The sequence below is a fragment of the Sciurus vulgaris genome, assembly GCF_902686455.1.
Source record: "Sciurus vulgaris genome assembly, chromosome: 1".
Taxonomy (NCBI): Eukaryota; Metazoa; Chordata; class Mammalia; order Rodentia; family Sciuridae; genus Sciurus; species Sciurus vulgaris.
Genome location: NC_136461.1, coordinates 33,807,939 through 33,830,991, shown reverse-complemented (window position 1 = coordinate 33,830,991; position 23,053 = coordinate 33,807,939). Strand labels below are relative to the sequence as shown.

Genomic DNA, 23,053 nt, shown 5'->3' with positions numbered 1-23,053 from the left:
GCCCACTAACACCCTTCTCACCAAGATTGCCTGTGACCTCCCCATTACCAAATTAATTGGGGTTTTCTCAACTCTCTTCCTGCTTGCTCACTCCATGACACTTGACATGAATGACCTGTATTTTAAGCTCAAAAATTAATTCTAAATAGTACAGAAAAGGGAAACATACTTTCACAGTTTAGGTTGGCTACTGAAGATGTGAAGTGGGGTCAAAAGAGAATGTATAACCTCAGTGTCTGATAACCTGAAAAAGGACTGGGGCCCTGCTTTTTGGGAATGGGGTGAATTGGTTGAGTCCTGACTCATGACACATTGTTTCCTGAGGAACTCTGAAAGGAGATGAGGGTTTGCCGTTTGCAGCCTGGAGAAGGGAACTCTGGAGGAAGCTTTCTGGGCTCTCAGATCTTGAAGGGTTCTGCAAGGAAAAGATAGAAGTCTTATTCTGTGTAGTTTCTGAAGACATACCTCTGGCTCATGAATAGAACAGAGTTGCGGGGAGACCAAGGTTAAGTGTGTAAAGAAGGACGTTCTAAAATTGAGTTCAAAATTAGAGTTGTCTGCTCTGTCAAGTATGAGTTCTTTTTGTGGGGTGATAGTGTGCTAGAGGTGGTTTCATTTTAGCTCAATAAAGTTTATAAGACATTAGCCTGGGCCCTGTGCTCACCTAATCCTGTATTCTTCTCAGGTGAGTATAGTAATATCTATTCTTAATTTTCCTTCCATTAAATTAATGATTTAATAATCTATATCCCTAGACCAGATGTCTCTGCAGAGCTGGATATGTAGCTGTGTCCTAGACATCATTCTACTTTCAAATATCTCCTAGGCTCCTCAAACTCAGCAGACATTGAGTGCTTACCTTGTGTCATTCTGAAACTGCATTCCCAATTCTGCCTCCTTTCAGGGATATACTAAGTGTGGGGTTATCCCAGTTTAAACAGTAAAGGGTTACACTATATGCAGAAAACTTAAAACCCATTGATAAAATTGACCAAATCCTGGCCTCAAATATGCTTTCTTTGTTACTACCTCCTCTATCTTAGTGTGTAGTATGAAGCTAGTTGTTTTATTCTGTTTTGTGTCACTCTAACACTGGGTGACTGGGTAATTTACTACCCAGGGATTTATTTCTCAGTTCTGGAGGCTGGGAAGTCCAAGGTTGAGAGGTCTACACTGTGAGGGGTTTCTTCCTGTGTCATCCCATTGAGGGAAGGCAGAAGGGCAAAAGAACATGCATGTGAGAGACAGAGGCAAAGGAAGGGTGCCAAACTCGTCCTTTTATTAGGAACCCACTCCTTCTATAACTAAGCTACTCCTGTGATAATGGCATTAATCCTAATCACTTCTTAAAAGTTCTACCTCTTAACATGTTGCATTGGGGGTTAAGTTTCCAACACATTAGCTTTGAGGGACACACTCAAACAGTAGCTCTAACCAAGCCACAAACCTTTGGCTTGGGCTGCATTATTTTATTTCGTTGAGCCATGCATAAGTCAGCTTTTTGTTACTGTTGCAAGATACCCAAAATAATAAACTTAAAAAGAGAAAAGGCATATTTTGGCTCACTGTTTCAGAGGTTTCAATCTGGTCATCTGGCCCTGTTGCTTGCAGTCTGTGGCAAGACAGAACATCGTGATGTGAGCATGTGATAGAGGTCTGTTCACCTCACAGCAGCCAGGAAGTAGAGAGGGAGAAGGAGGAGCCACAAGTCTAAATAATCCCTTTCCATGGCATGCCCCCAATACCCAACTTCCTCTGAGTAGGCCCTGCCTCCTAAAAGTTCTGCCACCTTCCAATAGTGCCAGTCTGGGGATCAGTAAGTCCTTTTATGTGTGGATATTTGGCTAACACAAAGGCATCCTGAGAAAGAATGTTATTGAATGCTAGAGTTTAAATTATGACTTTTAAGGTCAGAATCTGTAGTTGCTGGTTGGCAGCTGTCAGTGATACTGGCAGTTTTTTTTCCTAAAAGAATGAATGTGCTGGGGCTGGGGATATAGCTCAGTTGGTAGAGTGCTTGCCTTGCAAGCATAAGGCCCTGAGTTCAATCCCCAGCACCGCAAAATGAATGAATGAATGAATGAAGAATGAGTGAAGAATGAATGAATAAATGAATATATATATGTTGCCCAGTGGTGGAGCACCCCTGGTTCAGTCCCCAGTTCTGGAAAAAAAAATGTTTAAAAAAAAAAAAAAAGAATGAATATGCTGTATTAAAAATAATATGGTATATGCCCCAAATACCTATTTAAGATCCAAGAAATAGCAGACCCCACATCTCATTAGGTCACCAAGTCCTTCTTTACATCTCCTATGTCTATTCCTCTATCTCTGTCTCTGCCACTACTGTCTCTGGTCTCCTGGCTACTACCTGTCTTTTTTAATCTATTATTTTTGTTGCCCCCAGAATCCTTGTCATAAGTCACAATTCCTCAGAGGCTCTCCATTGCCTGTGACCACTTTTTTTTTTAGAAAGAAAAGTGTATCTTTCCTGGTTTGTGTTTCTAGTGACATGAATTTCCTCTGTCCTTCCACATACCTTCATGTGGAACCAACTTAAGGCACCTTTTTTTTTTTCTTTTCACTGTCCATTTCTTTAAATAAACTGAGTTCTTTACAGAGAGGGGTTAAGTCTTCCTTTTTGAATCCTTAGTTCTTAACTCTCATCAGGTATCATACATGTCTGGTTGAAATTGATTGGTGTGGGTAAAATTGCATCATTGGCTAGAGGTGGAGACAGTTGATAGATTGTACTTTTTTTTTGTTTGGTTTTGTTTGTTTTGGGGTGGGGTACCAGAGATTGAACTCAGGGGCACTCGACCACTGAGCCACATCTGCAGCCCTATTTTGTATTTTATTTAGAGACAGGGTCTCACTGAGTTGCTTAGTGCATCACTTTTACTGAGGCTGGCTTTAAACTTGCAATCCTCCTACGAGCCTCCCAATCCACTGGGATTATAGGTGTGGGCCACTGTGCCTGGCAGTAGATTGTATTTTAAAGACAAAAAAAAAAAACAAAAAAAAAAAAAAAAAAAAAAACAAGAACAGATCCTTGGTTTTAATTCTGACCTACTCTTATTCTTTTTTTTTAATATCATTTTTTATTAAAATTTATTTTTATGTGGTGCTGAGGATCAAACCCAGTGCCTCACAAGCACTAGGTAAGCATTGTATCACTGAGCCACATTCCCAACCCTGACCTCCTTTTATTCTAATGATGAAATAAGTATACAGGTAGAGATTTAAAGGTGAAGTGAGTCCCTGCCCATTTGTCTCCACATCATATGCTTGTTCCCTGTCTCCTCCTATCTTGTATCTCTATCTCTTTGCTGTAACTCAACAAGAGACTGGGTCATTGGAAAGAACACAGGCTTTAAAATCTGACAAAACTGAGTTCAGTTCTTGGCATTACCATTTTTTTTAGCTGTGAGACCTTGGATAACCTCTCCAAATCTCATTTTCTTTCTTTCTTCCTCTTTTTACACAATAATAATTTATTTTTCCAGAACACCAGTTTACAGAATCATATACCTATTTATGATTTAAAAAAACCAAGAAAACAAGGGTTGAGGGTGTAGCTTAGTGGCAGAGTGGTTATCTAATATGTGTGAGGCCCTGGATTCAAAAGATTACTGTTTCAAAACAAAACCAAACAACAAAAGCTCCCATATTGCAATAAGACAAGAAAAGGAAATGAAAGGAATACAGATATATTAGCCTGCTTTTTGTTGCCTGAATCTCATTTTTTGGGGTGTAAACTGTAAATAACACTACTACCTCACGGCATCCCTTTGAAAATTAAATGTGAAAAGTGTAAGCAAGGTACATAGCATACTGTAGGCCATTAGAAAATAGTAGTTGCTGGTATTATTTTGAGCAGCTTTTTCAGGCACTCGCATTTAGATCTAAGGGCTGATTTTAGAGCCCAGTGCATATAATGCTAGAGGTGGGGTCATTTCCTTGAGTGGGGTGGGATTCATGGCTAATGGGTTTGCCTTTGGAGACCGTTTGTCCTGTAGATTTTATTGGGCTTTCTAGCTTAAGACTTCATACCTGGGACATGTGTGTGTCCAACTTGTTCTCTCTTCCCTTTCTTGTAGGCTTCCAGGCCAGTGCCAGTACTTGGGCTTGCCAGTGGCGGATTACTTCAAGCAGTGGATTAATCTGAAAAAGGTACTATCTGAGCCCCACTCAGGGTCTTCCTCTGGTCCTCCTATGACTCAGAGCTCCCCTCCCATTTTTGTTCTGTTTTCTTTTTTCTCAACATCTCTTCTTCCTCTTCCCTAGCTAATATGCACTGAAATGTTATGGTTATTTCTGGGAAGCTGCTGGGGACTAGATAGAGTATGATTCTGCTCTAGTTGGTGTCACACAGGTATGCACAGAGGTCCCAGATAAAGGGATTTTCCAGGGTTCTCAGTCAGAGCTGAATCTCTGGGCTAAGTCATGTTATCACAGAGATGTGGTGCTAGATGAGCCTTTGGGAAAGTATTCTTTGATGACCTCAAGAGTGTAGCCTCTGAGCCTCCTGACTTGCCCTGATGTCTCCCTCTGGTTGGGAGGAGAGTCAAAACAAGCTGGTTTGGGTCCCACCTAGCCTTAGCAGAGCCTTGTTCATGTGTATAGGAGGGAGGAGACTGGCACTAATGCATCCCTGAGGACCTAGAGAGTTGATGCTAAAGCTCTGGGCCAGTAGGGATCCTGTGTAGCTAGGACAATGACTCTGGTAGAGAATGAAACACCAAGAAAACCATTCTTTCCTGGTGTGTGCTGTGTTTCCTAGGTAAGCAGAAGGAAGGATGTATAGCTATAGACTCCCCAGATCCCTGTCTGGAGGAATCCTTACTACAGAAGGCCCAGTCCACTAGGAGACTGATCCCTGTAAATCATCCTGATATAGGACAACAGCCCTAGAGCACCCTCAGGAACTTCATGCTTCTGGTCAGTTTAGTGACTCCCAGGAAGCTCTAGGAAGAATACACCAGGGATCAGGGTGGTAGCTCCCATTAGCTCAGAAAAAAGAAGCCATTGAAGAGGTACTGCTGCTCAGGCTAGGTATCAGGAAGATTTGGATCTTAAACTGGCAATCAAGGAAGGCAGGATATGGATATAAGGAGGGGATAATATTTGTAAGCAGGGAGAGCAGCATGCTTTTTGTGTGGGGGGCTAGAGCTAACAAATGTAGGACAACAGTAGAAGAGAAAGTTTGTGGCAACTGCTGCCACAAAGCATGAAACCAAGTCCAAGGGATGTGGAACAAGTACTTACAGATGTACTTTGTACTCTGACTTCTTTGTACTTTGACCCCTACCTGCTTTTCCTGCTGATCTCCCAACAACTGAGCCAGTGCCACTTACTACTTCTCATCTTTGAGAAGGCTAGGCTCTGCCTCACCTTTGGGACCTGGCCTCAGGCCTTCCCTCTGCCTGAAATATCCCCCAGTCATCTTCATCATACACATTCCCTCTCCTTGAAGATCCACTTAGGTATCACTCCTGCTGAGCTTCTCTTGCCCTGAGGCTCTTTGGCTCTTGGGATTAGTTAACTCAGTTGGAACTGAGTCTATATATTTTCCTTCCAGACATATACACCTGGAGCACAGAGACTGAGTCTGTTCCTTTCTGTGTCCCCAGTGGTTAGACCAGGCTAGGTAGAGAATATGTTCTCAGTGAATAATTGCTGACTGACTGGATCATCTTTGAGAAGTAACTCCACAGAGGCTTCCCAGGCGGGGCTTGGTGGGCTAAGTGTGCCCATGTGACTGGGCATGCGCTCCTGGAAGACAGCGTGCTAGCTGTCAGAGCTCATCTGAGGCTGCTGTCCAGCCTCAGCAAATGCAATGTGAAGACCCGTCCAGGCGCAGCAGGCGCTGACCATGAACAATTACTCTGTGAAGTTCACTTGACTTTTTGGTGTGTGGCAGCTCCCTGCCTCTAGGTTCCTTGGCAGAAAGGCAGGAAAGCAGCTGACCCATGTGGTAACATTGCCACTCAGAGCCACCTTGGTGCTGCTGGGCCCAAAATGGGGGGTGGGGGGGCGGTGGAAGTCCTGAACCTCTTCAGCTTGGTTCTCCACCAACTGTCAAGATAGAAGGAGGAAATAAGCACAAGGGGAAACTGAGGACTCTATTTCTAGTTGGGCTTGTGATTTCCTCTTGTGAGGTAAACCAAGCATGTTTGGGAAAACAAAGGGTCTAACCCCTTCTCTGCCCCCTAGTCACATCATTCCAAATGTGCCACTAAGTAAGCAACTGGAACTGAACTCACCATCCCCATTTCCTAAGGCCTCTAAGAAAAGCAAAATGCCATCTTTCAGCTGCCCTGTCTTCTCCAGAAATAGTATGGGCTGGGTCAGGAAAGAGCAGCTTTTCAGCAGCCAGGTTTCTATAGCTCCCGCCTCCACCTACTTCCCCTGTAGCAGAGTGGAGCAAGCCAGTGTTTGCTGACATTTGGAATGTCATTGAATGATCTTAGACTTTTATTGAGCTGTCAGCTTAGAGAAGACTTGGGGCCCTGCTCCCAGCTCCCTCCAGGAAGGCAGAGCTGTCACTGAAGGGCCAGAAAAATACACACACGTGTGTGCACACACACACATGCATATGCCTGAAGACACACAGGTCCTCATGTGAATAAATACACCCAAGTAAGTATGCTCAAAATTATACATATCCTTATGTGCGTCCCCATGTATCTACATATCCACATAAAGTCTTCTGCAGAAATGTTTGGAAACGTGAACAGACATGAATGTATCTATATGTACATATTCATAAAGTCTAAAGACATGTGCATATATATAAGTATATGCATCTTCATCAAGAAATAAATCTTCTTGAGAGCCTTCTGTGTGCCAGGTATGATGCTAGGCCCTCGGGATATAACAGAAAAGATGGATGTTGACCAGATCATTTCAGCTGCATTGAGAACACTGAACAGTTCAGAGTTGCAGATCATATAAGGAACATGACTTAATTGGGTGGAATCAAAGAATAGTTTTCTGAGAAAGGCTGTCTAAGCCAAAGTGTGAAGGAGGAATTGACTAAGCACAGGGAACAGCCCTGAGGTGAGGAGAAGCCTGGCAGCTTCATAGAAACCAGGATACAGAACTTTTGTCTCTTGTTTACTGTTTTATTTCCATCACTTTGAATGGTTCATGGTTTACAGACAATTTAATCATTATTTGTTGAGCAAATGACTACCTAAAGCATAGTGAATGTGGGAAGAAGAGACTGATATGAAGAAAGTGAGGGGAAAGACAGGACCATACCCTGATTTTGATCTTTATCTTTAGGGTAAGGGGAAGTCTTAAAGGGTATTAAGAGAGGTGCAGTGGCATATGCTTGTAATCCCATCTGGGGAGACCGAGGCAGGAGGATCACAAGTTTGAGACCAGCCTCAGCAACTTCATGAGGCCCTAAAAAACTTAGGGAGACCCTGTCTCAAAATAAAAAATAAAAGAGGCTGGAATATGGCTCAGTGCTTAAGTGCCTCAGGCTTCAATTCATGACACCAAAGAAAAGGGGTGGGGGGACATCTGATTTGCATTTTTAAAAAGTTCCCTCTGACTGCAGTGTAAAGAAAACTAAGAATAGATACAAAAGACCAGTTACTTTTTTCTTTTTCTTTCTCTCTCTCTTTTTTTTTGGACTGGGGATTAAACCCAGAGGTACTTCACCACTGAGCTACATCCCCAACTCTTTATTTTGTGACAGGGTCTTGCTAAGTTGCTTAAGGTCTCACTAAATTGCTGAGGCTGGCTTTGAACTTGGAATCCTCCTGCCTCAGTCTCTGGAGTCACTAGGATTATACCCGTTACTTTTTCTTTTTTTCTTTTTTCTTTCTTTTTTTAAAAGTATTTTTAGTTGTAGATGAACACAATACCTTTATTTTGTTTATTTAATTTTTTTATGTGGTGATGGGGATCGACCCAGTACCTCATGTGTGCTAGGCAAGCGCTCTGCCACAGAGCTACAACCACAGCCCCAGTTACTTTTTCTTAATGGGGCTACATTTGGCGGTTTTTTTGGCAGGGTACAACTTTTCATTTCTATGGTTGTACACAATGTAGATTCACACCATTCATGCAATCATAAATATACCTAAGGTAATACTGTCTGTTTCATTCTACTATCTTTCCTTCCCCCACCTCTTCCCACCCCATTTTCCTCTGCACTATCCAAAGTTCCTTCATTCTTCTCTTCCCCCCCAATATCCGCTCCCCCTGTTATATATCATCATCCACTTATCAGAGAAGACATTTGGACTTTGGTTTTTTGGGCTTGGCCTATTTCACTTAGCATGATATTGTCCAACTTCATCCATTTACCAGCAGATGCCATAATTTTATTCTTCTTTATGGCCGAGTAGTATTCCATTGTGTATATATATATATATATATATATATATATACCACAGTTTCTTTATCCATTCATCAATTGAAGGGCATCTCAGTTGGTTCCATAATCTAGCTATTGTGAATTGAGCTGCTGTGAACATTGATATGGCTGCATCACTGTAGTATACTGATTTTTAAGTCCTTTGGGTGTGAAGCAATGTGTGGATAGCTGGGTCAAATGGTGGGTCCATTCCAAGTTTTCTGAGGAATCTCCATACTGCTTTCCAGAGTGGCTGCACCAATTTGTAACTCCACCAGCAATGTGTGAGTGTACCTTTTTCTCCACATCCACGCCAACACTTATTATTGCTTGTGTTCTTGAGAATAGCCATTCTAATTGGAGTAAGATGAAATCTTAGAGTGATTTTAATTTGCATTTCTCTAATCACTAGGGATGGTGAGCACTTTTTCATATATTTGTTGATCACCTGTATATCTTCTGTGAAGTGTCTGCCCATTTCCTTAGCCCATTTATTGATTGGGTTCTTTGTATTTTTGGTGTAAAGTTTTTTAAGCTCTGTCTGAAGTGTGTGTGGAAACGATTTTCTCCCACTCTGTAGGCTCTCTTTTCACATTGATTATTTCCTTTGCTGAGAAAAAGCTTTTTAGTTTAAATCTATCCCATTTATTGATTCTTGCTTTTATTTCTTGCGTTATGGGGGTCTTGTTAAGGAAGTCTAGTCCTAAGCCAACGTGATGGAGATTCGGGCCTACTTTTTCTTCTATTTGGTGAAGGGTCTCAGGTGTAATTCCTAGATTCTTGATCCATTTCAAGTTGAGTTTTGTACAGGGTGAGAGCTAGGGGTTTAATTTCATTTCACTGCATATTTCCAGTTTTCTAACCAAAGAGGTGAAAGATCTCTACAGCGAAAACTACAGAACATTAAAGAAAGAAATTGAAGAAGACCTTAGAAGATGGAAAGATCTCCCATGTTCTTGGATAGGCAGAATTAATATCAAAATGGTCATACTTCCAAAGGCACTATACAGATTTAATGCAATTCCAACTAAAATCCCAATGACATTTCTCATAGAAATAGAAAAAGCAATCATGAAATTCATCTGGAAGAACAAAAGACCCAGGATAGCCAAAGCAATCCTGAGCAGGAAGAGTGATACAGGAGGTATCACAATACCAGACCTTAAACTCCACTGTAGAACAATAATAACAAAAACGGCATGGCATTGGCACCAAAATAGACAGGTAGACCAATAGAACACAATAGAAGACACGGAGACATACCCCTATAAGTACAGTTATCTCATACTAGACAAAGGTGCCAAACACTTACAATGGAGAAAAGATAACCTCTTCTACATTTGGCATTTTTGAGTGACACAAATCATTGCATAGGTAACATTGCTGAACTTGTGACATTCTAGGTTCTTGCTCATTGAATAGTGCCCCTCTTCTAATCACTAGGCAACCAGAAATGCTTCCCCCTGCCATCTATATATATATTTCTAGGACCTGGACAGGGGTGGGAGTGAAGAATTACTGTCCCTGATTGTCACAGAATTAGACCATTGCTGTTAAGTCCAGGTAGAAGATGATAGTTACTTGGATTAAACTGACAGCAGTGGTAAGGGAGAGAAATGGATGGATTCCAGAATGTTAATATTCACTTCTGTAAAGCAACATATAAGTTTCTGAAAATTCCCTTGCTATGGGAAATCGTATAGTAAACATTCAGTTTGGAGTATGACACTCAAAACTTCATCAGTGATGTGTTAAAAAAAGATTATGAGTCTAATAAAAATAAGTTTTATACATTAAATGGTTAATATATAAATGGTATAAATTAATATATATTTATTTTTATATAAATATATTTGTATATTACATATAAATTTGTATAAGTATATAGATTAATGGTGCTATATAAATATATACTAATAAATTATAATTAATACTTATAAATGATAATATATAAATGGTCATAAATATATTTATATAGAACCATTTAATGGTAATATATAAATATGGCACTTTACCTTGAAAAAGACCCAAAGTTTGCTTTTACTTTTAGGCATAGGAAGATCACAGCTTTATGTTGAGCACTGTGGCACATGTCTGTAATCCCAGCAACTTGGGAAACCAAGGCAAGAGGGTCACAAGTTCAAGGCCAGTCTCAGCTGCCTGGTTGTGGGCATGGAGAAAGACATTTAGATTCATCAGGGGGAATGAAGATTCTCCTCCAGGAACTGTGATGAAAGGAAGAGGGAGTTGAAGATGTTGTCAAGACAACAAGATGGACTGTAGGATCTAAACTAAATTTGAGGGAAGAGAGGATAACAGGGGTCTGATAGATAGAGAAAGGTAGGTTCCAATAAGATGCAGAATAATTATGCTGGGTATAGTTGAGCAGGCAAGATGGAAGGATTAGAGATTATGATTAAAGACTAGGCTTACTAAGTTCATGATTTCAGAGATGGGGCAGTTCTACCTATTGGCAGGTTCCAAGGTACAGCCATGGAAGTGGTTAGCTAAGTTTGAGTGGAAAAGAATATTGTTATAAATAAAGAATCAAGAAAAAGAAAGGTGGGATGAGTCTTCCATAAGGATGGGAGCACATGGATAAACACATGCACACATAAAATGATGTTCTACCCACCACGAATGCATGGACACATACATATAAATGTATGTAAAAATGTATTCCTACACAGAGACAATTCGTGTATCTTCAGACCCTGCCATGCAATTATGTGCATGTATAGTCATAAATTCTCAGGATTCCCCTCTGATGCCTCAGCCTGATTGGTGGTTTTGGGGAAGTGAGCAGCCTTAGGAGGATTCTGAGTCAGTTCTAGCAGACAGGTCTCAATCAGTCATGCCCAGCAATTATAGGGGTAGGGGTTGCCTTGAATTTAACAGGCCCAAAGGTACCAGGATATGAAGTGTGATGGTTCACTTTTTCTTTGCCATCTGTGCTCTGTGCTGTTCTCTGAAAAGGGTGAGATTGGGACCAAATGTTAGAGAGCAAGGAGGAGGCCTTTTGAGTTCCTCCAAGAAACATTTTGTCTCCTGCCTCCCCCTGGGAGGGGACAGCAGGAAAAACTGCTAAAGGGAGCATTGGTATCTACAATTGAGTACGACTTTTCCTGACCTTGGAGCATTCAGAGTCCCAATCAGCACAGTAATAAATTAAGGGCTTATGAAAGAATAAATTCTCAGCCTTAATGAAGTTCTTTGCTGGGGGCCATAGGCAGGTCAGCAGGTCGGGATGATACAGATTGGTGGTTTCAGCAAGTGGGCTGAGCAAGGTGGGAAGCTGTCAAGCATGAGAAGACCCAAAACTCTGCTAGTCAGGTCACTTTTTTGGAACTGTTAGGATAAAGCTGATCAAGTGATAGGCAGCCAGAGAGGAGCTATGGTGTCTGCCTGGTGCCAGCCACAGAGCCCCTCTTCTAGGGCTCTTCAGAAGTAATTTTGGGGAAAAAAAGAACACAACAAAAGAGAAAGTCAAAAGAGGCATGAATATTTAGAAGTGCTACAAGGTATTTTGGAGGGGGATAGTTTGCATTGAGGACAGATACTTCTGGGCTACTTAGCAGTCAGAACCAGGCAGGGCTAGGGTCCAGGTTTTTGGCATCATCCAAAGAACAGAACGTTGTTCATGGGACAGTGAACAGTTGTGGGCTGGAATCGTGATGGGAGCCAGCTAGATCAGAGCCTCTAGCTGTGTTTGAGAAGAAAGACAAGCACATAGTGCAGGACACAGAACACTAGGTGTAAGTGAGGGAGGGTGGGGTGCACACACAGGCATTGTATAAGGAGGGGGTGAGTGGACAGCAGCCCAGGGTACTTGCTGCCGAGTTTGATGCTGAAACCCTGGGAGGGATCGTTCTTGGGAGCTGGAGGCTACTGAATTATAAGCTGAAACCTGGAACTCATACCTCAAGACTCAGGTGCTGAGTTCTTCACCCTCTGCAGCCTCTGCTTTGGGGGTGAGTTTTTGAGGTGTAGTCCAGAGGCAGAGGAGGGAACAGTACCACATTTGGAGTCAGGGGCTGCTGGAGCTAGAGGGAATGTCTCCTTTCTTCTTGTTTCCCTGTCTCCATGGTGTAGTGCCCAGCCTGGGCTTTTTCCTTTAAATATGTCTTACAGCTGTCTGAACTCTGAAATTTCTTTCACTTCTTCCCTCGCCTTGTTAACATGTGTTGCCTTTGGGGTAATCAGGGAAAAAATATTATGTCCTTTTACAATTACCGGGTTTTGGAATATTAAAATGTCTCGCTGCATCGGCACTGTTATTTTGATTGGTATTCTAACCTTTGACTAGCCCATAAAGCGCGCCGCTCCTGAAGCCAATATTGCAGGACTGAAATTTAATTCCGAAATGATTCCAGATAATAGGGAGACAGATAATATATGCATGAAGGATATTATGTTTGGACTAACTGCAGCAGGGCCAGGGCTGGGGAGCTGAATAATAGCCCAGAGTGAGTTATAATCTGTGGGACAGAAATGCCTTACTGTCAGGGCCAGGAGAAGAACTCTTAAATCAAAGGCACAGAAGAGGGTGCGATTGCAGGGTGCTTGTTTTGACAGGAAGAGCACTGGAGCCAAGAGGGTAAATATTTAAGACTATGCCCCATTCTTGCTCTTGAGCAAGATATCAAGTTCCTAGATGATCTAACTCATTGAAGTATCCCTATCTTCACATCTTCTGTCCTCTCATAACATTTCAGTTATATCAAACTTCTTGCTGCTTTCCAAATACACATGAATGTTTTACCTCCCTTCACTTATGCTGTTTCCTTTGCTTACATTGCCTTTACTCTTTTAATGTGTTGGGGAAACTCCTGTTCATCCATCAAAACCCTTTGTGTGAAGGCTTCTCTAACATTTCCCCACTTCTGATAGAAAGTGTCAACTTCCTTTATATGTTTTCAGAACTTTGTACTGAGCAAATCACATGTTCTTATGTTTGTGTTTCCTGCTAGACTGTAAGCTCCTTGAGATCTGTGTACCATCCATCTCTGTATTTCCAGTGCCCCCTAGACCCAGCGTACACTAGGATCTAGGGCTAGACTAATAAGCTCCAGAGCCCAGGTGCCCATTTCTCTGCCAGATTACCCAGGCAAATGGACTTAGGGAAATTAAGTAACTTGCCTAAAAGCACATAACCAGAAAGAAGTGAAACTAGAAGTGAAATTTGAATGTTCCTTTTCCCCCAGATTATGTATCTTAGGTGGGTAGGGAAGGCATTGGAGGTGAGGGGTAGGAAAGACAGAAATGCAGCTACCTGGCTCCTTCATCATAGCTCAGGACTAGAGTCCTCTTTGATGAAGATTGCATTGGTCCTTAGCATTCATAGGATTCAAGTCTTGGAAGGGATTGTGTCTCTTCTTGCTGACTTTGACTTCTGGACAATTATTCCTCACAAAAGACACTTCTCCATTATGAGTTTATAGCCAAGGATCAGGAAAAGTACCTTGGAAAAGGTACCTTAGTGTGCTTTTGGAGAGCTCTTAAACAGGTAGGCAGGCAGAGCAGAAGGAGCTCTTAGTAATGTCAGAAAATTTCACAGATAGCCCTTTCTCCCTTCAGGATTTGGTGGAACTTGGACTTAGGGAATATAATGATAGAGGAGTACACAATGAAAAGAAAACTGAAGTGACTCTGATTGGTTTTCTAAATGGATTTGTATTTCATTAATTATAATACTGTCTTCATAAATCTGGAAAGTAGTGTGGCTGTATGTAGGACCTGCCCTTTATTTAATATTCAGGTGGTATGTGGTAAATGCTGGACCTCAGGGATATGGTTCACAGGCCAAAGACCTTTGGGGCAAAAAAAGAGAGCTTCAGAGCCAGATGAATCAGGCTCAGACTCTAGTGTTACTACCAACCAGCTGTGTGAACTGGAGCAAGTCTCTGTGAACCCATAGCAGACAACTGATATCTGACTCACAGAACCGAGGTCCTGAAGTCCAGGAAGCCTGATTTAGAAACTTGGCTTTACATTTACAAATTGTAGGGTTTTAGGAGAGTCACTTAACTTCTTTGAGCCATGGTATGAGCCTCCACTGTAAACTGAGAAAAATAATACCCACCTCGTAGAGAGAGAACTCAGGATGAAGTAATAGTACTGTACTACTGCCTTTCTCTTGTCCTGGTGCTGACTGCCAGAGAGGAAATGACCAGGCCTCAAGGAGAAGGGAGGTCAAGGATCTAGGAGCTCAAGGTGAGCACATAGAACTCTGCAGGCAGGAGTTCCCCCAGCAGAGTGCATATGAGCATCATGGACAATGAACTTAATACTGTCCTCAGACTGGCTCACTTTCAGTGCACACCGAAGAACAGAGTTGATGGTATCATGCCCTTTTTACATACTGTCAGCATACCTGGCTATCCAGTGAAATATAGTCACAGTCACCTTAGGTCAGTGCCTGGCTCTGTCGCCTATCTGTTACGATCTTGGGCAAGATACTTACCTTCTCTGAACCTTGGTTTCTTCATCTGTAAAATGGAGATAATAAATGCTGCTCTAAATGCTTTCTATGGACTAACTCTTAATCCTCAAACTTTAAGCACTATCATTAGCTATCATTCAGATGAGGAAACTGAAGCAGATGTACCATCCACAAGGCCCAGCAGTAGTGAGTGATGGAGTAGTATTGGAATTTATACAGTAGACTCTGGAGTCCATGCTCTTAACTGCTTTGCCCTGTTGCCTTCAGAGCAAAGGAAGGTGGAGTCATTTTTACTTGAGGTGTGTAAAAGAAAGTCAAGAAAAGTTTCAGTGAAAGCTGCTTGCATTGCATTTTGAAAGATGAGTAAGTTTTAAGGAGATAGGGTGGAAGGGACATCCAGGCAAAGAGTATCTTGTGAAAAAGGCCTGAAGTGGTGAAATGGCTTGAAAAATGACTAACAGTAGCTTTGAACCTTTTTCTTTTAGTTGTTGATGGGCCTTTATTTTATTCATTTATTTATATGCACTGCTGAGAATCAAACCCAGTGCCTCACGCATGCTCGGCAAGCTCTCTACCACTGAGCCACAACCCCAGCCCAGCTTCCAGGCTTTTTGAGCTACAGATGTGGACCACCCATGTGTGTCTTCTGTCAGAAGAAAACAGTGAGAACAAGTGAAGAGAGTAAGGAACCATTATCCAGTGTCTAGAGTGGAACCAACTTAAGCTGCCTTCTGAGAGGGGCGCTTATAGGTCTAGGAAACTGACACATGTATATCCATGCAAAGGGAGACAGAGTCTAGGGGCCAGTGATGGCAGCCAAGGGAGAGGCCACCCCACCTTTTAGGCTATTAGCTGTGGACAGCCCAAGACTGCTAGGTAGAAGACCTCTGTGTCCTTATGGCAGAATGAGGGAATTGCAGTGAGAGAATCCTTAGAGCATGTTTGTAAAGCTCTTAGAAGAGTACTGATGCTCTCCCAGCCAGGGAGCCAGCCTATCTTGGTCTGCATCCCTGGTGCATACAGCCATAGTGGGGAAGAGCAGGTGAGGGAATCAGCTCAGTACAGTAGGGATCATTTCTTCCTCCAAGATTTCTGCAACCACTGCAAGTGGCTCTCACCCTGGATTTCTTGTAGTGCCTCTGTGGCAGGGCTTTACAACCAGGCCTGCCTCAGGCCTGTCTGCCTGTCATTGGCTGCTGTTCAATCTGCATCCTCCTAGGTGAGGTAACCTCTTCAGCCTGCTCCTACTTTGAGCTGCCTCTTTTCCTTATGTCCTTGAAGAGCATTCTTTGCTTGCTTTGGAACACATAAGAATGGGGAGCTTTCCTGGGTCTATTTGGGTCCTAGATTTAAACCTAAGTTTCTGACCATAGATCCTGTACTCTTATCCTGGGGGCCAATTACTAGGACTCAGCATAGCCCAGAGTCCATACCTCTTGGTTATCAGTGTGACCTGGTCTGTTCCTTATAGCATCATGAGCCACTCAAGGAAAAAGACTAGATCTGTATCTTCTCTGAAGCAACAAAGCTGGAGTGGGAGGCAGAAGGTACCTCAGTAGCTGCTAGAGGCAACTTCTAGAGGAAAAGCTGAGAATAGTTTGGGAAAGGGGTGGAGTGTGGCAGAAGGGGAGAGGCAGATGCATCAATGTCCTTTTAAGTCAATGAAGCTAAGGGAGTGTTTAGTTACTTTGCCTTCTCCCCAGGTTTTTGTTTTTGGTTTTCCTTCTTTTAATTTTGTTGTTGCTACTCTGGATTCTGGAAACTAGAAGAATTATAAAAAGGAAAGAGACTTCCTTGAAGGCAGGAAGCACAGCTCTGCCTCCTGTTTCCCACACTCTGCAAAAGCAGGCTTGAGCACATCTGTCAGAAGCAATGATAATAGAGCACTGGTGCATTGAGCCCCAGTTGGTGCCAACCACAGTGCTGGATGCTTTACACACATTGCATTTACTCCTCTTGCTACTCAGCAAGGAAAGGACTTGTTCCTATTTTTTGAGTGCTGAAGTAGAAACTCAAAGAGTAAGAAGTCTGCCCAAGGCTACATGACCAGGAGAATGTAAATCCACATTCTCTCCTTCCACAACTTCCCTCCTGTCCCTTGTCCTTTAGCAGATTCTATCTGAAGGTAACTCCTATGGTCTGACCTTATTTGAGCTAGAAGCAAACACACAACAGCCTCTGCAAGTTGTGTGGTCAGAGAAAGTGAAAGTCAGCAACTGGGGAAGGATAGGGATTGGCTTTTTATTCCAGGTCTGTAGAGAGTAATATTTACTTAATGGGAATCCATACAAGTAAGAGGGTATTCCCATGTATACCTGTATGTCTGTATGCGTTTAAAATATATCTCCCTCTATGTGCATCTGGTGTGGGCATGTGCCCACACTAGGCAATAAGGGGGAAGTTGTGGGTATGGAATTTATAGCCTGATTCTAGGAACTGGAGATAGTGGGGATGAGTCCCTTATCTCTAGAGGGAAACATGGTACGATACAAAGAACCTGACTAAACTTGAAGCTGGAAAATAAAGAAATGGGCTCTAATCTGGGTCACTTGCCCTTTCTGAGACCTCAGGTTCCTTATCCAGGGAATAAAAAAGTTGAATGAAGCAATTTCTTCTTGTAAGTTATCTACTTTTGTCCTTATGAGATCATTCATCATATCTTAGGTTTCCCCTTTTTGCTTCCATCTAAAAATGAAACTGATGCAAGGAAGGTAAGAGAAGTCCTTCTGTTTACCCTTGCCTACTCTTATCTCTATCCTTGGAACTACTTCACTATCTCATTGAGAAATGTTGAAGGTCCAGGGGTTGCAGGGCATTGCCTGGCATCAGGTCAGGAGACCTGGGGACATAGGTGCCGTGGAGGAGTTTGGATAGCTGGCATCTTGATACTGTTTAAGGTGTCTTGGACTGAAGCCAGAATCCATTAGGCTTTGGGCTTCATCATGAGAATATGAGGTGAGGAGAAGTTTGTTGCCTCCCTACTACTTGGGGGGCTGAATATAAAGGGGCTCTCAATACTCTACAGGCAGGGAGCAGCCCAGGCCCTTCCTCTGGCTTTTGATCCCCTCTGTTGGTTGTCTTGGCAGATGCTGAGTGGCAGTTAGGTAGAGACCAGGAAAAGTAGCAGGCTGTATGTTCACATTCAAATGGGACTGTGCTGGCACAACTTATGGTCCTTTTGTGAGCTGACCCAGGCCTACTGTCAGCTCTCTTGGGGAAAAAAGAGTGGTTTGAACTTTGGTACCATAATTTTTCCCTGGATAATTCCTCAGAGCTGATCTGGATGACTTCTAGAGATGGAACCTTTTTGCTTTCTCAGTTTTCAAGTGAGACTTAGCCAGGTTTTGTCTTTTCTGTCCCTGTAATTTCTGAACTTGATTGGCTAGATCCCTAAAGAAGGAATGGGCAATGTGTGTATTCACAGTATAGTTCCCTGAGCTCTGGTGAGGAGTTTTCTCTTTCTCTCTTGGTTGGGCTTAGATCATCCTAGACCTAAGCCTCAGATAGCAAGTGGTCTGTGTTCTGCTTGGGCTAGGACATCTATATTTGCATCCAGCCACTAGCCACTCCCTGAAGCACTGTGTGTTGGGTCATCTGGACTCAGTGAATAAGACCTGATCACTACCTGTACAGAGTACCTGGTCTGGTGGGAAAGATGAGTGGGTAAATAGATGAATGGAGAAAAATGCAATAGAAGTAGTAAATACAGTGATGAGAATATGTATATGGAGTATGCATACATCATCTCCATTTTTAAAAACTTTTGAATTTAGCTTTGTACTGGGTCAAAATTTATGAGACAGCAGGTCCATGTAAGCCTGTCTGCATGTTCATGTGCCCCTGGCCTGTGCCACTTGACAAGCTGAGAGCTGCCCTAATGAAAGGTTCCCTATTAGTGCCTGCTATGACTTCTTCAAAGGCCTTTAGAGTAAAGGGCCCTCCTAGGACCCTGGGTTTCCCTATCTGGAAAAGAGGAGTGGCCCTATAGGAAGATGAGGTCCCACTAGCTATTCAGGAAGTGCCAGTGTGGGTGTAAACAGGTTTGCTTGTGAGCGTATACAGGCAGGAGCCCTAGTGTTCATATGGAAGCAGTCAGTGGTCTCTCCCTAGCACTGTGACCAGGTCTTACGGTGCTAGGCCTGGGCTTGGCACCTACTTGGTTGCAAGCAGGCATGCAGGCTGTAGGCAGATCCCAGGACAGGCCTGAGGCCTCCCCAGTGGTGTGTTTGCTGTGCCTAATTACCCAGCAGTTGTTTAACTATGCAAGCTGCATGCCTGCCTTTATTGCGCTGTGATTGCCGAGCTGCCTATGGGGAGTGTCATAAAAAGATATAAAATGCCCATTATCTGTCTGACGCCCTCCTCCTGGACTATGGGTGTTTGTGTTTTATTTTATTTTTATGGCTTGAGGGAAGCTTTGCAAGAAGAAAAAGGAAGGAAGAGAGGAGGGGGGAGGAGGCCCTATAGGAATTGGGGGCTGGGAAACTGAGGAGCCCCTTCATGTTGTGGTCAGAAGGGCTCTCCTAAGCAGAGGGGACATATAGAAATGGCACATCTCCAGGGTCAGAACAGAGTGCTCAGGAAATAAGGTGCAGATCTTCCTCTCCCTATCCACCTGAAAGCCTTGCAGCTTATGTTTCTACCTTACCTACACTAACTTCCTCCCTGCGTGTAGGTCCACTGCCTGGGATGCAGGATGGTTTACAAAGCGTTCTTCCTACCCAGCTTTATGACTTGCATTGCCAAATGGCCTCCTAGAGGGACCATGGCTTGCCTTGGGCCATCCTGCCTGCTCCTATTGCTCTATTAAAAGCTTCCATCCCTACAACTTCAGCTTCCCTATTCTTGCCTGCCACAGTATTGTGTTTAGGCCAAGGCTATTCAAAAATTCACTGGGTTTTAAGGAAATTTCCTAGACTGGGAGAAAGAAAGGAATTATTACAGATTGAGCACCAGCCCTGTGCCTAGTAGATCCTGTGTGAGGCCAGAGATCAGACAGGACCTCTAGGCTTTAAGAACTCACACTATGCAACTAGAGTGTCAGGGTTTATGGAAGATGTTCAGTAAATGTTTGTCAAGTGGGATTGAATTCAACGTAGTCATTCATTCATTCAGTTGAGCACCTTCTGGGTCAAGCACTCTGCCAAGCTCTGAGGATAAAGTAGTGAGCAAAAAAGGCAAAATCCTAGTCCCAACTGGTCATTAGAGTTAATTGAGAGAAGGATTTGAGGATTTAAACTCTGGCTGTTGTGAACTCAAAAACCATTCCCTTTCAACTATGGCATCTTGTTTTCTAAGCCTGAACCATCAAACCCCAAACTGTCCTATACTGACTTTCTCTACTTAAGAAATCTTGATGGCTACCAAAGTATAAATTCTCTAGCCTGATCTTTGAGACCCCCAAATTTCTTTTCCAATTATGCCATGGTGGTCCATATGATATGCTGAAGTCTTATTACATTTGTTTTGTTTGTCTGGCAAGTTCTCACATTCCTGCCTAATGAACTCCTACTTATCCTTTAGGACAATGGAGTTTACTCCCTCTTTGAGCACCTATCTTGAGTGCCTTCACAGTGCAGGCATTGTGCCTCAGCCTTCCTTGACTTTCATTCTTGGTGAGCCTGCTGTGGGCTCCTTGTACTTCTTTAATCATAGTATACATTTTTTTTTTTTTTAAGTAGCTTTACTGAGATGTAATTTATATTCCATATAATTTCCCATTTAAGGTATACACTATGCTTTTTAGTATAGTCACAAGATTATATAGCCATAATTACCATCTTAGTTTACAACACTTTTGTCCCCCTTAAAAGAAAATCCATTAGCAGTTGCTTCCTATTTCTCCCCTAAACACCCCAGCCCTAAGCAACCACTAATCAACTTTCATCTCTATAGATTTGCCTGTTCTGACAGTTATGGGAATTTATTATATGTGACCTTTATGACTAACTTCTTTCACTTAGCATAATTTTCAGGGGTCATCCATGTTGTACCATGTATTAATCAGTACTTCATTTCTTTTTATTGTTGAGTAATATTCTGTATGGCTATACCACATTTTCTTTATTCACTCAGTTGATGGACATTTGGGTTGTTTCCACTTTGGGGCTATTATGAATAATGTTGCTATGAACATTCAAGTACAAGTTTACTTTATTGCTTTTGCTTTTTAAAAAAAAATTTTGTTGGTCTGCTTTTCTTAGTAAATGGTGAGCTCCATGAGATTAGGAGTCATTTGTGTGTCATTCACTGCCTTATCCCCATCAGTTAACTCATGGGTAGCACTCAGTAAATGTCAGTGAGTAAAAACATGCATTTGCTTTCTAAAACTCTTTCCCCCTCAGGATGTAATAGCAATTTATTGGTACCTGTTTTAATCCCATGACCCATCTTGCCATGAGTAAAACTATGTACCCATGCTGGAACCTAAGTTCATTTTCAACATCCTGAACCAAGCCCTTTTCATTCCACTGTTGACTTCCTTATGTTAAGTCCTTTCCCAACAACAGGTGATTTAAGAAACTTCTGAGTTGCTCCCAGTGTGGAAGATATGGCCTCCAGCTAACTGAACACTGATTCCACTGTTCCCTCTTCTTCCCTTTTCTCCTGAGGAGCTCTGGTTTGTTTTATGGCACAGAGGGCTGGATCTGTGGGAGGACCCTGGAGGAAGAGGGAGTGTTGGACTGGGTGGCCTCCTGCTGAAGGCCAGGCTGGCTTTGCGATAGCTTCAGATGTATCAGAAGAGGCAAAAGAAGCTGCCTCTGCCATCCCATTCAGTAGCCAGTATGAACAAGTTCATGGAAGAAAAGGGATTCTAGGATCACTAGCTTCTGAGAGATTAGTAAAACCAATATTTCTATTTTCTTTGTATTTCCTTACCCTAATAATTTGAGCCCATAATTTGAATTGGGCTTTATGAGGCTAATGAGGAGGTGGGAATGATGGCAGGAGGGCATGTGGAGATGCATCAGGGTGTGGGCAGTAAATCTAGTCTTTTAATAGGTTTGCTTCATAGGCAGGTGGTTGGAAGGCTGACTGGGTGGCTGGACCCCCTCCCCTTCCTTCTACTCCCACCACTCCTTGAAGTGGCCTTCACACTTTGCCGTCCTTGTCCTCGATGCTGGCAGCGGTGCTGGAATATGGGGGCTCAAGGAGGGAGGAGACCCCACCCGGAGCTTCATTGCCTATGCACGCGCCGTCCAGCCTGGCGGCATGATTACCTTGCTGAGAAATCCGTCCAGGCGCAGGGCTGCTGATAGCAATCATTGATTAAGAGGGTAATTGTCCTGAAAATTCAGATTGATCAGAAGGCAGAAATGATAACTTGTGTAACTGTGTTTAAAGCCACGTCCTGTCAATAGAGGAGACTGAGATGTATCACGCCAAGAGGGGGGCAGAACAGATGGGTGTGTGTGAGCAGGCGGGTGCTGCCATCCTTCTCTCAGGGCTGAGCAGGATGTTTCTTGTCAGTAACCTGGACTATTGGAGATTCAATCACTTTTATCTCCCCCTCTCTCTCAATCCAAATGCCTTTTCATATTAGGAAATTAGAATCGGCCCTGCTCATGCAAGATTTATTAGCTCTGCTGAGCAGTCGCACCGAAGAGTAAATGATTTTGCTTTGCTGGAGTTTTTTACACATTAGGACCCAACTTCTCCTTCCTTGCTCTGTTCCACTGCTGCCTGGAGGAGTGAGCTCTAGAACCAGGTACTTATGGAGTAAGGGAAAAGCATCACTTGGATCTGACTTCTTGATCTGCCAGAGACCCTTTTGTATCAGACTGATTTCCTTCTCTCTCATCCCCACCCACAACAGGTTCCTTACTGGGGTCTAGGAGTGTCTCTCTAACTGAAGGGCAAAGTACCCTAAAGAGATGAAGCTTGTCCCTTAGATTTGTGCACCTTGGTAGGGGCATGCCTTGTGAGGAAAGAGGAAATGCTCAGAGAGACCTCAAAGAATTGAGGGAAGCAAAGGGAGGAAGAAGAGTGTGCATTGGACAGGATTGGCAATAGAGGCAGAGAACAGAAGAACAGCTAAGATTTTTCTTCTCAGAACCTAGACCTCTCAACCTTTCAGAGTTGGGACTACAAGGGCTGGACCATCTTTCCAAGCCCCTGGGGAAACGGTGCGGAAAGTCAGCTGGTTACTTAACATGGTAAGCTTTAGATACAGGCAAGTAGCAGGGTTGACTCTGGCTGATGCTGTCTCTTAAGGAAGGTCTGGTATCCATGTTTCT

General features: G+C 42.9%; 1 protein-coding gene across 11 annotated transcripts in view; it reads left to right on the top strand.

Annotated features, from left to right (window-relative positions):
* Positions 1-23,053, top strand: part of ERI3 (ERI1 exoribonuclease family member 3) — a 130,874-nt gene that overhangs the window by 67,736 nt on the left and 40,085 nt on the right. For all 11 annotated transcript variants that reach the window (XM_079151961.1, XM_079151967.1, XM_079151960.1 and 8 more), the window contains one exon: positions 4,101-4,173. In XM_079151961.1, coding sequence (XP_079008087.1) covers positions 4,101-4,173 — 73 coding nt within the window. The remainder of the gene's footprint in view (positions 1-4,100; positions 4,174-23,053) is intronic.